Here is a 13,065-nt window from a genome sequence, read left to right as displayed (position 1 = left end):
AGTCTGCTGGCCCCAGAGATGTAACCATGGGCTCTGGGGACTCGGCCACGGACTGAGGTAAGGAGCACTGCCGCCCGCACTGGGCCGCCTGCTCAGCACGTGCCTATCTTCCCTTTGTTCCCAAACCTCTCTGTGCTCCCGAGCTTTCCGCGTCCCCAGTTCTTGTCTGCACTTTCTCTTGTGTTTATTTTGGGGGAAAGCCAACCTAGGGGTGGAAGGTGAGGAGGGTTTTCTTGTTAACTTGCTGTGTCCTTGGGTGAGTCATCATTTAATCTCTCTGGGGCTCAGCTTCCTTATCTACAAAATGAGTAGGTTGGACTATGCAGTTACATACTATTCATTTATATACATCAGCCTGCTTGCTACCTTGGGGCAGCGAAGACCGACCAACGGCTCAGGACCCTTCAAAGTTTAGGATTCTGTTTCCTTTAATGTAGACAAGCAGCTTGCCCTCAGGTGGGAAGGGCAGGAGACAGACCGGCCAGGTAACTAGACGTTCCGTAGGCACCCCTTCGGTAACGAGGTTTCACCCTCCAAGTTGACATGCAGGGAAGGCTCTGACTAGGACATCAGCCCAGGTCCCCAGTGAGAAACGTTCTTGCCCCACGTCCTCTCAAAATTTCCTACCTTACTCCCCGCAATAGGTTCCGGTTGAAGAAGGAAGCACTTTTTCAAGGAGGCGTCTTTTGGAAACGGCAGGAAGGTGAAGACAGGAAAAAGCTCACGTAAAATGTGTGATCTGTTCAGAGGTCTTCTCCTGTGAAACGTGTGAGAGAAAAAAAGTAAGTGAACTGGGCAAACCAGCCTAACTCGGTGACGAACAGAGAGCACGGCCAGGGTGGGAAAGCTGTGGGCGGTGGGTGAAGAGGGGTAAAATGTCAGGACAATATTTGAAGAATTTGGTCCATGAAGAACAGTCATGCCAAACCAATGAACCGTGACTTGTACACACACACAAATGCTACAGCCGCAATTTGTCCATGTGGGTGGGGTGTTTATAAAATCCAGCTAAAACAACATATAGAGGAAGAAAAGAAACACTCCATTCATCCCATCTGGGAAAAGCGTCTGAAGTAACAGCAAGGAGGCAAGAAAAGAGAAGAGGGAAGAGGAAGGGCCAAAAATCGTGAACCTTTTGAGGTGAAGCAGCACGAAGTGGGAAGCCGGATATGCTTGTTAAACTGAGTATTTGATTATGCAACAAAGGGCAAATTTAAAGAAAGGCAGAGGCAGAGAAATTACACAACAAAAAGCCTGAAAAGGCAATTTTAATTCTCTTTGGAATGTTCTAGAAGGAAACTGGCTTGCCTTTGTTTCTAGAAAGCAACTTTCACCCCAAGAACTAAATGGACCATGTCTTCTATGGGACACAGGAAGGAAGAGGGGGATAGCCTGGAGTTTCAATCCTGGCTGGGTGACTTTAAGCAAAGTACTTAACCTTCCTGGGGAGTTCCCATTGTGGCGCAGTGGTTAACAAATCCGACTAGGAACCATGTGATTGTGGGTTCGATCCCGGGCTTTGCTCAGTGGGTTAAGGATCCAGCATTGCCGTGAGCTGTGGTGTAGGTCACAGACATGGCTCAGATCTGGCATTGCTGTGGCTGTGGCGTAGGCCGGTGGCTACAGCTCTGATTAGACCCCTAGCCTGGGAACCTCCACATGCCGCAAGTGCGGCCCTAGAAAAGACCAAAAAAAAAGCACTTAACCTTCTGATTCCCACACTTTTTTTTTTTTTTTTTTTTGCTTTTTAGGACCACACCTACGGCATATGGAGGTCCCCAGACTAGGGGTCCAATCAGAGCTACAGCTGCTGGCCTACACTATAGCCACAGCAACACAGGATCCAATCCACATCTGCAACCTATACCACAACTCGTGGCAACGCAAGATCCTTAACCCACTGAGCGAGGCCAGGGATCGAACCCACAACCTCATAGTTCCTAGTCGGATTCGTTTCCGCTGCCCCATAAGGGGAATTCCTCTCACCCTTTTCTGATCCAAAAATGATAATTCCTATTTCCCAGTGCTATTATGTGTATCACTAATGAGTAACAGACACTAAGCACCAAGGCACGCTGTCTGGCACAAACAAGTGCCAAGAAATAAGTTTCCTTTCTATTCTTTTTCCCCCTTTTTGGGCATGCCCACAACATGTAAAAGATCTTGGGCCAGGGATAGAACCTGTGCCACAGCAGTGGCAATGGTGAATCCTTAACCGCTAGGCCACCAGGGAACGTCTCCCTTCTATTCTTCGTGCTCTCTCTATGGTCCTCAACCTCCAGGACTCATTCAACATAAACAAAATGCTAAACACCTACTCAGAAGTAAATTACGAATCTACTAGGCAATCTGGGTGTCTGCCCACAGTGGCTCCCCCTTTGACTTATCTCCCTTAGTTGGTTTTTCAACAGCATGTGCCTGAATTATCAATCATTTGACCTGGGGGTATGTGTGTGTGGTGCAGTGTGGTGTGATGTGTGTGTGGTATGGTGTGTGTGTGTGTGTGTGTGTGTGTGTGTGTGTGTGTGTTTGTGTGGCCACCCTGTGGCATTATCAATCATTTGACCTGGGGGTATGTGTGTGTGGTGCAGTGTGGTGTGATGTGTGTGTGGTATGGTGTGTGTGTGTGTGTGTGTGTGTGTGTGTGTGTGTGTGTGTGTGTGTGTGTTTGTGTGGCCACCCTGTGGCATATAGAAATTCCCGGGCCACAGATCAGATTTGAGCCACAGCTGTGACCTACACCACAGCTGTGCCATTGTCAGATCCTTAACCCTCTGTGCCAGGTTGGGGATCAAACCTGCAGTCCAGTGCTCCAGAGACACAGTCGAGCCCATTGCGCCACAGTGGGAACTCCTCGAAGGGCGTGTGTAAAGCACGCGCATGCAGTGTGGGCACAGCAGTAGGTGGTACCAGTCTGACAGCTGGTCCGCCCTCTTTCTACCCACATGCAGACTGAGCCCCTTTACACTTACCAGGGATAAGGAAATGGGAACCACCGGTGAGGAAAGCAGCGCCACCACTTGGCGAAAAACTCTTCGGTGAAGCCTTCTGTCACCTCAGGGTACTGGCACAAAAACTGCTGAAGCTCCTCAGATGACAGGGGCTGTCCGGTCTTGGCAGGGCAGAAAACAAAAGTGCAACAAAACCATGTGGAGTTACTCATCAGGAATGTCACAGAGCTTGCTGTTTTCTAGCCACCCACTGATCAGTGGGAGACTCTGCTCACTTCTTGCTCACCTTGATCACCAGAGGATGGAGTCTCTCAAACTTCACTGGGGTGTCTTCCAGGAGCATTACTTTTAGGGGCAACTTCTGGGTGCAGCCGGTGCAGTTGGCAGGGATGGGGTCTGACTCATTCTGCTCACAGTCATTTGTCCACCAGGGGTCAAAGTCTGAGAGAGGAAGAAGGGATGTGGAGGAAGCAGAGGCAGCAGGTAAACCAGTATCCAAAGCAATGGAATCAGAGAGCTATAAGAATAATTTAAAAAGCTAACAGTGGGAGTTCCCGTCGTGGCGCAGTGGTTAACGAATCTGACTAGGAACCATGAGGTTGCGGGTTCGATCCCTGCCCTTGCTCAGTGGGTTAACGATCCGGCGTTGCGGTGAGCTGTGGTGTAGGTTGCAGACGCGGCTCGGATCCCGAGTTGCTGTGGCTCTGGAATGGGCTGGCAGCTACAGCTCCGATTAGACCCCTAGCCTGGGAGACTCCATATGCCGCAGGAGCGGCCCAAGAAATAGCAAAAAGACAAAAAAAAAAAAAAAAAAAAAGCTAACAGTGATAAGCACTGGCAACCTCTGAAAAGGTAACTATGAAATAAGGTAGCCCCAGAGCAGGAAACAGAGCACTTAGGGGACAGAGGTGGAAAGGAGAGGTACTCCTCTCTGTATACCCTTTTGGATTTTATGGAAAAACAAACAAACAAACAAAAAAATATATATATATATATTTTTGGCCACACCCATGGCATGGGGAAGTTCCTGGGCCAGGAATCGCACCCTGCCACAGCAGTGACAACACAAGATCCTTAACCCACTGTGCCACCAGGGAACTCTCCAGAAAATATTTTTAAACATGTACAAGTATCCCCTAAGTCAAGTCAACAACTGAAGTTGAACCGTTTGAGAAGCTATGTTCAGCGACATGAGGTTGGACATGCCATTTTCTAACCTGTGACCCAGAGGGCTGAACAGTGGGGGAGGGGCAGGTAGAAAGGATGGTCCCACCATCAGTGATGAGTCCCTCTGCGTCCATGTCTTCTCCAACACCCCAAACCCTTGGCTCACAAGTATAAGTGGAGGCCAGGATGGCTCTGGGAAGGAAGAGTGAGAACAGGGCACAGAAAGAAGGAATGGAGCAGAGATAAGACTTTTCAGGGGCCCATCTTTTTTTTTTTCTTTTTAGGGCTGCACTTGTGGCATATGGAGGTTCCCAGGCTAGGGGTCAAATCGGAGCTGTAGCCACTGGCCTATGCCACAGCCACAGCAATGCCAGATCCAAGCTGCTTCTGTGACCTACACCAGAGCCTACAGCAACACTGGATCCTTAACCCACTGAGGGAGGTCAGGGATCGAACTTGCGTCCTGTGGATCCTAGTTAGGTTCGTTTCCACTATGCCACAAAAGGAGGTCTTGTCTTTTTTTTTTTGGTCTTTTTATTTATTTATTTATTTTTGTCTTCTTAGGGCCACATGTGGAAGTTCCCAGGCTAGTGGTCGAATTGGAGCTGCAGCTACCAGCCTACAGCACAGCCACAGCAATGCCAGATCCAAGCCGTGTCTGCAACCCACAGTACAGCTAGCGGCAATGCTGGATCTTTCACCCACTGAGTGAGTCCAGGGATCGAACCCACATCGTCACGGATACTACTTGAGTTTGGAACCTGCTGAGCCACAAAGGAAACTCCCAGGGGCCTGTCTTCAGAGTAAAGTGAATTGCATCTGCCCATGAGCTCGCCCTGCCCAGCTCAGAGCGGGTAGGGTTGCTAACCGTGGTTTCTAGGCCCAAGGACTAGATGGTCAGCACTGTAAGAATGCCCCACCCAGACCCTGACCCTGATGTGAGTGCTCCCTGGCTCCCCGACACCTTTCTCTGAGGGGCTGGCTCTGTTTCCACGCAGTCCTCATTTACTCTGTGTTCCTTCCCGCTGAGACTATTCTGTTCACAATATTTATTGCATTATTTCTTGTTTGCTTTCTGTTCCATTCTGGGTTTCGTCTGTGTTCTCTGAGATGTGTTTGTGATAAACTCTAATTTGAGTCCAAAATGTTTCACCAGATTGTTTCTGATGAAAACCCAACAGAAACCCAATCACGAGAGCCTAGAACAAAAGTCAACAACCAAATGTGTCCGAGATGAAGTCAGTTCTTTAAATCAATAAACACACGTGGAAACTGACTTTTAATCACAGGAACGTTCTGTGCAGTCAGCCTAAGGCAGCAGCAGTGCAGAGTAGGAAACCCTGTGTTTGTGTGAGTATCTCCTGAGCACCTTCCAGCTCTTGCAGACAGAACCTGCGTCCCCCTGAGGCAGCTGCCACCCACGCTTCCCATCCGGAGCACTGCACTGTGTAGCACCCACAGCGCTCGCCACCAGCCCCAGGGGCAGCAGAAAGCCCTTTAGTGGCACCTGTTTCGGTGGCATACTGAAAGTTATACTTTCTTTTTATTTATTTTCAAATGCTCCTTACTAGAGGTCAAATACGGTGAATTCTTGCCAAAATACAAGAACTCTGAGTAAGGGACATACCATGAGGCATAAATAATCATAACATGCTACACATACGGAGCATTTCAGTTTCCAAAGGACTTATGAGGGAGGGGGAAGGAAAACTAACGTGCTAAGCGCCAAGCCTGATGCTAGGCATTTTCGCAGGTTATGTAGTTTCCTCTTTATAATTATTGCAGCATTGACACTCTCAATTTATAGATAAGCAAACTGAGAGTCCTCAGAGCAGCAAGGTTCCACAGCGCATGGGAAGAGCACAGGAGGCAGTGGGGCCAGCGAGGTGAGGACAGAGGCTGCTGAGAAAGCCTGTGCTGGGGGCTTCTAGTGCCGGACAGGAGGGAAAGGGTACTGTTTTGCTCTGTGTAGCTCATACATTTTTAAAAAACAAAACAGCCTTATCGAGACTGAATTCACATACCAGAAAATTCATTCGTTTAAGGTGCACAATTTAGGAGTTCCTGTTGAGGCTCAGCAGAAACGAACCCAACTAGAGGAAGAGCTACTTTTGATTCCTCTGTAAGCTTTGTCGTCAAGGTGAATATAGAATGTGCTTATACTGGGTGGGAAGGGACCGAACAGCGGCGAGGTAGTATCTGGGAGCAGGGTCCAGTGTACAAGTGGGGCTCTTCGTCCCCTTCTCATAGCATTTCCAATAACAAAAGGAGAAGTGTCCAGACTTCAGCTTGGCCTCCATCTATCTGAAAAGGTTTTATCTGATGTGTGCTCTGTATAACAGGCTGGAGCCAATGTGCTACAGAGCGAGCTGGAAAACAGCCAACAGCACGCAGCAGACCCTGCCATGCCACCCCAGTCCAAGCTCTTCCTCATGACCTAACATGCTGCACCTCGCTTCTTTCCAGCACTCCTCTGTTCCCATCCACTCTTCGTCCCACACTAGACAGAAAGGCCAATGGGAGGTGGAGAGCAACCTGCTAACTTTCTTTTGATTTCCAAGGCTTCTTTAGTCCAGATGGCTTTCTTATACTAGCATTTTATACTAAAAAAGAAAGCATGACAGAGAAATGAAACTCCACATATAAAGAGTTCAATAAACCCCACAACTGTATTCCAAATTCTCACTGTGATTATGGAATCCTTTCGCTGTTTGAGATGTCAAAAAAGTCTCTCAGACAAAACACAGACTTGAAGTTAAGAGAGGCAGAAACTGCAACTTCCAGACCATCTCTGCAAGCTGGGCACTCTGCACAACAGCGGTGAGCCCGAGGGCCTGAGTTGTTTACAAAGAAAACGTGCTCAGGCTGGCTCTCTGTGGACAACCAGAACTTACCCTGGAATTCTGAATACAGAGTGGAGAGAGTCCTTTTACACAGACTATTAACCTGGCAAAGAGCAAAATGCAAAATGCAAAATGCAAAAAAAAAAAAAAAAGGGCTTTCTGTCCAGGACCACCCCCTCAAAAGAAACACCTCTCTTTGGGTAAAAAAGTTAGGGAAGAAGAAAGGCACAGAGCCAAGACTACCTCCACAAGAGAACAGTGCCTGGTATATAGCAGGGTCTCAGTACACATTCACTGACTGATTGACTGCATGAAACCTTGACTTTTCAGAAACTTTAACAGTAGGACTGGAGTTCCCGTCATGGTGCAGTGGAAACGAATCCGACTAGGAACCATGAGGTTGTGGGTTCCATCCCTGGCCTCGCTCAGTGGGTTAAGGATCTGGCACTGCCGTGAGCTGTGGTATAGGTCACAGACGAAGCTCAGATCCCACGTTGCTGTGGCTTTGGTGTAGGCCAACAGCTACAGCTCAGATTGAGCCCTAGCCTGGGAACCTCCATATGCTGCGAGTGCGGCCCTAAAAAGCAAAAAAAAAGGATTAAGTCCATGGGGAGAAAAAAAATCAAACAAGTAATCTGAATTTGCAAAAACCTTAAAAACAAAGATTAAATAAATATAACCTCATGATTTCTTAGATTTCTCACTGGAAAGATACCCAAGAAAAGCCTGTGATAAAGTCTCTGTGACTTTCACCGGTGTGTTTAATCAGGCTACTCGCCAGCAGCTTGTTTTGCTTAGCACTTCTAGCATCCTGGGCATGAGGCAGGGGTGAAGTCTCAATGGTGAAGGTGCCCATGGCCAGGTCCCCTGTGTGAGTGGCCACAGGCCCAGAGCTACTTTCATACACCGCAGGGATGGAGGAACCCGAGATATCATTTCGCTGACAGCTTTGCTTTCAGGAAGCAACGTGTTGGAACCATTCCAAACCATAGGGTCCATCTATTTTTATGAATTCTCCTTGTATAAAAGTTTGTCTCTAAATGTGAGACTTTAGTTAAATTAGTCAATCCCCTTACACATCAGCTTCCTTTGAAAACGACATAAAAATGTTAACTACCTTATGCGATTGTCGTGGAGACTGAGGACACATGGCACAGCACCTGGTACACTGTAAGTGCCCGACAGAGCTGCTCTCACTTTACTCTTTTATTTGCAAATGAATTGGTCTGAACACTTCATCTTTGAGCACCAGCCTGGACTCTAAATCCAATTAGGTCCTTATCTTAGTTCTCAGTCAATGAAAGATCTGCTGTTCTCCAAACTCCTTGAGATACTGGTAAATCCACTTAAACCTTCCCTTGAAAGTTCACAGACACATCAAGTTCCCATTACACAGTACAGATAGAGAGATGCACTTTCTCACTGCATGGGAGAACTGTCCCAGGTCTCTTTAGTATATATGGGTGTTATAATTAAAAACTATAAATGCCAAAGTAAGACAGGCCAGCCTTCAAGGAAACAATATGCCCCCTGAGGGCTTTCCTGTGGGGAGCCTGCCAGGCCCCACTCCCTCCACATTTACTTTAAAGGTATTGATTGCTAAGTACTCCTAACTGAAAGGCAGGTGCTTTTGGTACCATGACAATAGGAATGATAATTTACATATATTTTTACCTTTCTGGCCTTCTTACAGGCCCAGCAGTTTGCACTTTATATCTAATTCTCCCCAATACATTTCTGTTCACCTTACACTGTTATGCATTCTAAAGTTTCCTTCCAATGCTACGTAAAACTAACAGTGTTTTATGTCTACAGTGTCCCAGAATTATCACACATAGGAAAAGAGGACAATATCCCCATCTACAGGTAAAAGCAGCACTTTAACAGAATCAACAACATGAAAGACGTAAAGCCACACCCTCCTGGGGCTCTGCTCGCTCTTTACAAGTGAGCTCTAAGGACTCATTTCATCTCCATCTGCAAGGCAAAAATATTCCTTTGGAGTGGCCAAACACTCTGGCTTGTTGACAAGACACCAAAGTCTCCTGAACTTTTAAACTCTGAGACAGAGAATAAGCAATTGTTGTCCACTGATTATTACTTCTTAACCTAATAGTCTGAGAAGATGTATTTTATAAGATGGAGAGAAGGAAAGTAAATGCCATCAACCTGGTCCTAAAAACTGCTGGCCTCATCTCCTGTGCCAAACAGCAGAAGATGACTTCAGGGAGGCTGTGTGGGAAAGACAGGAAAGGAGACTCTGCATCTGAGGAAGCAGCACAGGCTGCCTAACGGGCAAGTTTCTTGGGCTCTTTCCCCTATATGCTCTGGACCTTCCTGATAGGAGGTGGAAACTTTTTTTTTTTTTTTTTTTTTGAGCTTTGTTGATGACATTTCAAAAACAACCTTCCCAATAAAGACAAGAAAGTTATATCTGGAACTTAGGAGTCTAAATATATGAGCTGGTTTTAAAAAAACTTACGAGGCTGGGTTTTTGTTTTACAATGCTTCCCTTCCTCTGATTGTAACATAATTCTGGAAATCTTCCCATGATTTTGAATGTACCAACACAGCTTTCAAAGGAGACCCAAACCAAGGGATGATTTTTTTAATGACTGACTAGGTCTTGACTTAAAGAGTGGCATTATGATTAGAAAGCTCAGCTTCAACTACTATATTTTTTTCTGAAAATAACATTGAAGAGAAAACATACTTCCTAAACAGTAATGCCAAAGTCTAAAGGTTTTAGAACATGGTCACACAAAAAGTTCTCTGATCATTTTGTGATATTAATTTACATATTCCTTCATACGGCAAATAAGATAAGCAACTAAGATTAAAAAACAATAAATAAATTAGGGTGTTTCCATTGTGGCTCAGTAGGTTAATAACCTGACCAGTATCTGTGACGATGTGGGTTTGATCCCTGGCCTCCCTCAGTGGGTTAAGGATGCAGCATTGCAATGAGCTGTGGTGTAGGTTGCAATGAGGCTCGGATCTGGTGTTGTTATAGCTATAGCGCAGGCTGGCAGCTGCAGCTCAGATTCAACCCCTAGCCTGGGAACCTCCATATACCACAGGTACAGCCCTAAAAAGCAAAAAAAACCCCCAAAATAACCCCCCCCCCAAAAAAATATCCCTCTATTCTTTCTCAAAAAGGAAACGTCAAGTCTTATCACATTACACTATTCTCAACAGGGAATCTTCAGATGGTCTATCAGACTAGGAATTCCTATGCTGCCACTGATGCATTGTTCCTAAATTTAAGTGTTTCTTTCTTTCTTTTTTGTTTTTGGCTGCCCCAGCATATGCAGTTCCCTGGTCAGGGATCAGATCCAAGCTGCAGTTGCAACCTAAGCCATAGCTGTGGCAATGCCGGATCCTTAAACCACTGTGTTGGGTCGGGGATGGAACCTGCATTCCAGCACTCCCAAGACACTGCCAATCCCATGGCACCACAGAAGGAACTCCTTAAGTGTTTCTTATATGAAACTCACTGGCAAAACTGTATATTTAGGAGCACTACATAAATGAATTGTGAGATGGAGAGAAAAGACTCAATTGAAAGAGAGAGGAGTTCCCATTGTGGCTTAGCCATTTAAGAACTCAACATGATGTCTGTAACGATGCAGGGTCAATCCCGGGCCTCGCGCAGTGTCTTAAGGATCTGGTGTTGCCTCGAGCTGCCGTGTAGGTCACAGATGCAGCTTGGAACTGCTATGGCTGTGGCTGTGGTGCAAGAGGGCAGCTGCAGCTCCAATGTGACCCTAGCCTGGGAACTTCCATATGCCACAGTTGTGGCTGTAAATAGGAGGAGTAAAAAAAAAAAAAAAAAGAGCTGTTATCTAGACAAAAACCTAGGGCAACAGGCTAAGGATGGTTAGAGGATCTGGACTCAGATGCTCTCAATAAATCAATAGCCATTTATTAAAATATCTATTATGAAAATGGATCACAGAAGAGAAAACAATAGAATAAGACATACTCCAATTCCTCCTATGAGCAAAAATACTCATTCCTATCATGCATGTTTTAGAATCAGGGGGCTTGAATTTGGCTCCACCAGGTATATTTCTCCGACATGTTTCTTAATCTCTCTGAGCCTCAGTCTCTATATCTGCAAAATGGGGTAGTAAAACCTATTTCCATGGAGTTTTACTGAGGACTGAATTAAATGAGACAACATAGGGAAAGTGTCTTTCATTAGATGTCAATAAATGTTACTTCCTTTCTCGTGATATATTGCTGAGAAAGCCACATCTAATAGGTAGTAAATGCAGCAGTCTACCTGGAAAGGGTCTGTCTTCATCACCCCCATGCAAAGGAACTCCTTTATTTTCTGGCATGTACTTCTTGGTAATGGGCAAAGACATCAGCCGGATGTGATGGATGAGTGAACGCCAGGTGTGAGCTCCAGAAAGCACTGGTTCAGGTGGTAATGAGCTGAAAGGTTGAATCACAAAGTAGGCAGTGAGCAAGATTAATCCCAGGGTTATGAGGACCTATAAGGAAAGACAGGAAATGGATTGATAAGTGTCCCAGCAAACAAAATACTTTAACGCCAAGAAAAAAAAAAAAAAAAAAAAAAAACAGGCAGCATCTTCTATTTCCAATATACTCAAGAACTAATCCACGTTCATAAACAAGCCATTTACATTCACTCCTGAATGAGAAAACTGTGAAGCCTGCTAGGCTCACCAAGCTTCTATCATAAGGACCAGGGGCTATGTCCACCATTCAAAAAATATACAAATACGGTCAATTAGAAATACATAGCTTTCACCTAGGATATTTACCAAAATAGTAGAATTTCCTAATAACACATGGTAACAAAGAGTAAAGGCCAATTTATTCATAGAAAAACCAAGGTTCAATGGTGCAATCAGTCAACAGTAATCTGGGGGAGAATGCTAAAGAATTTGTGTTCCAAGCTATCTCCAAGCAAAAACACACTTTTACCTTGTACACGGCTAGAAGGACGGGATACTGTGGTGGCCCCCTCTGAGGTTCATTCTTTTCCAGCAGCTGTCTGATAAATTTTTCAATTGCCTTCTCTGACATGCCACACTGATGGCCTGTCTGTCTCACTAAATCCACAGTCTCCGAAAGTTTGTCATAAATGCTGAGCTCATTAGCAGCAAGATCCATGTCTCCTAATACAAAATCCCTGAGAGAGAGAAAAAAAAATAAATGTAAAAAGAAAGATGGTGTCTTTAAATTACTTCCTCCTCAAAGTTACTTCCTTTAGAACAGTCCTTCTTGACCACTTGTGGGGAAGAACCAGTTCTGTTTTTTCCAATCCACTGCAGACCAATTCTTTTGTAAAACACGATGAATATGTAAAGACAACGTCAAGATGCGATACAAATTTTTAAGAGTTTCTTAGCTATGGGCTAGTAACAAATGGTTCCCAAACACTTTGAGGAGCACCTGTCCAGAGCCCAATAAACCCCTAATGGGACTCAGAAACACTAGTGCCATTCAAAATGATTTCTGAAATTAATCACAAGAAACATGTACTGGTAATTTAGCAAAGCAAAAAGAAATGAAAAATGGGAGTTCACGTTGTGGCTCAGTGGTTAACGAATCCGACTAGGAACCATGAGGTTGCAGGTTCGATCCCTGGCCTTACTCAGTGGGTTGGGGATCTGGCGCTGCCGTGAGCTGTGGTGTAGGTCTCAGACACGGCTCGGATCCCGTGTTGCTGTGGCTCTGGTGAAGGCCGGTGGCTACAGCTCTGATTAGATTCCCTAGCCTGGGAACCTCCATATGCCGTGGGAGCAGCCCAAGAAAATGGCAAAAAGACAAAAAAAAAAAAAAAAAAAAAAAAAAGAAAAAGAAATGAAAAATGCAAATTGTTGTTGATCAATGATTTCTTTCCTTTCACATCAGATGAACCTTTTTAGCAACACAAGAGGAGGAACCGATCACTGAAGGAAAGATTTACAGAGGAACTTGCCGACATGCTTTGTTCCTAGCAGAGGAAGGATTTCAGACAACACAAAACCACAGCATGGGAGCACGTTAGACATAGCGCGTTGCAGTCCTCATGCTTTTCTGTAAATATTAACTTTAGACAACCAAGGGCATTTTGTTTGAACTGT

At 45.4% G+C, this 13,065-nt stretch overlaps 1 protein-coding gene across 9 annotated transcripts in view; it reads right to left on the bottom strand.

The window, feature by feature from the left end:
- Positions 1-13,065, bottom strand: part of C7H6orf89 (chromosome 7 C6orf89 homolog) — a 40,034-nt gene that overhangs the window by 12,742 nt on the left and 14,227 nt on the right. For 4 of the 9 annotated variants that reach the window (XM_021098651.2, XM_013977868.3, XM_084967942.1 and 1 more), the window contains 5 exons: positions 11,921-12,128; positions 11,250-11,463; positions 3,238-3,392; positions 2,973-3,112; positions 628-757 (listed from right to left, as the gene is read on the bottom strand). In XM_021098651.2, coding sequence (XP_020954310.2) covers positions 628-757; positions 2,973-3,112; positions 3,238-3,392; positions 11,250-11,463; positions 11,921-12,128 — 847 coding nt within the window. Of the gene's footprint in view, positions 1-627; positions 1,629-1,805; positions 3,113-3,237; positions 3,393-11,249; positions 11,464-11,920; positions 12,129-13,065 lie in introns of all 9 variants that reach the window. The other 5 variants (XM_084967945.1, XM_084967944.1, XM_013977869.3 and 2 more) reach the window with 2 other exon arrangements.

This window comes from Sus scrofa, chromosome 7, assembly GCF_054392235.1.
Source record: "Sus scrofa isolate SSC_HxYL_T2T_F1_AM1 chromosome 7, Sscrofa_HxYL_maternal_Yorkshire_Landrace_v2.0, whole genome shotgun sequence".
NCBI classification, from domain to species: domain Eukaryota; kingdom Metazoa; phylum Chordata; class Mammalia; order Artiodactyla; family Suidae; genus Sus; species Sus scrofa.
Note: the sequence above shows the minus strand (reverse complement) of the source record. Positions and strands in the feature narration are given on the sequence as shown.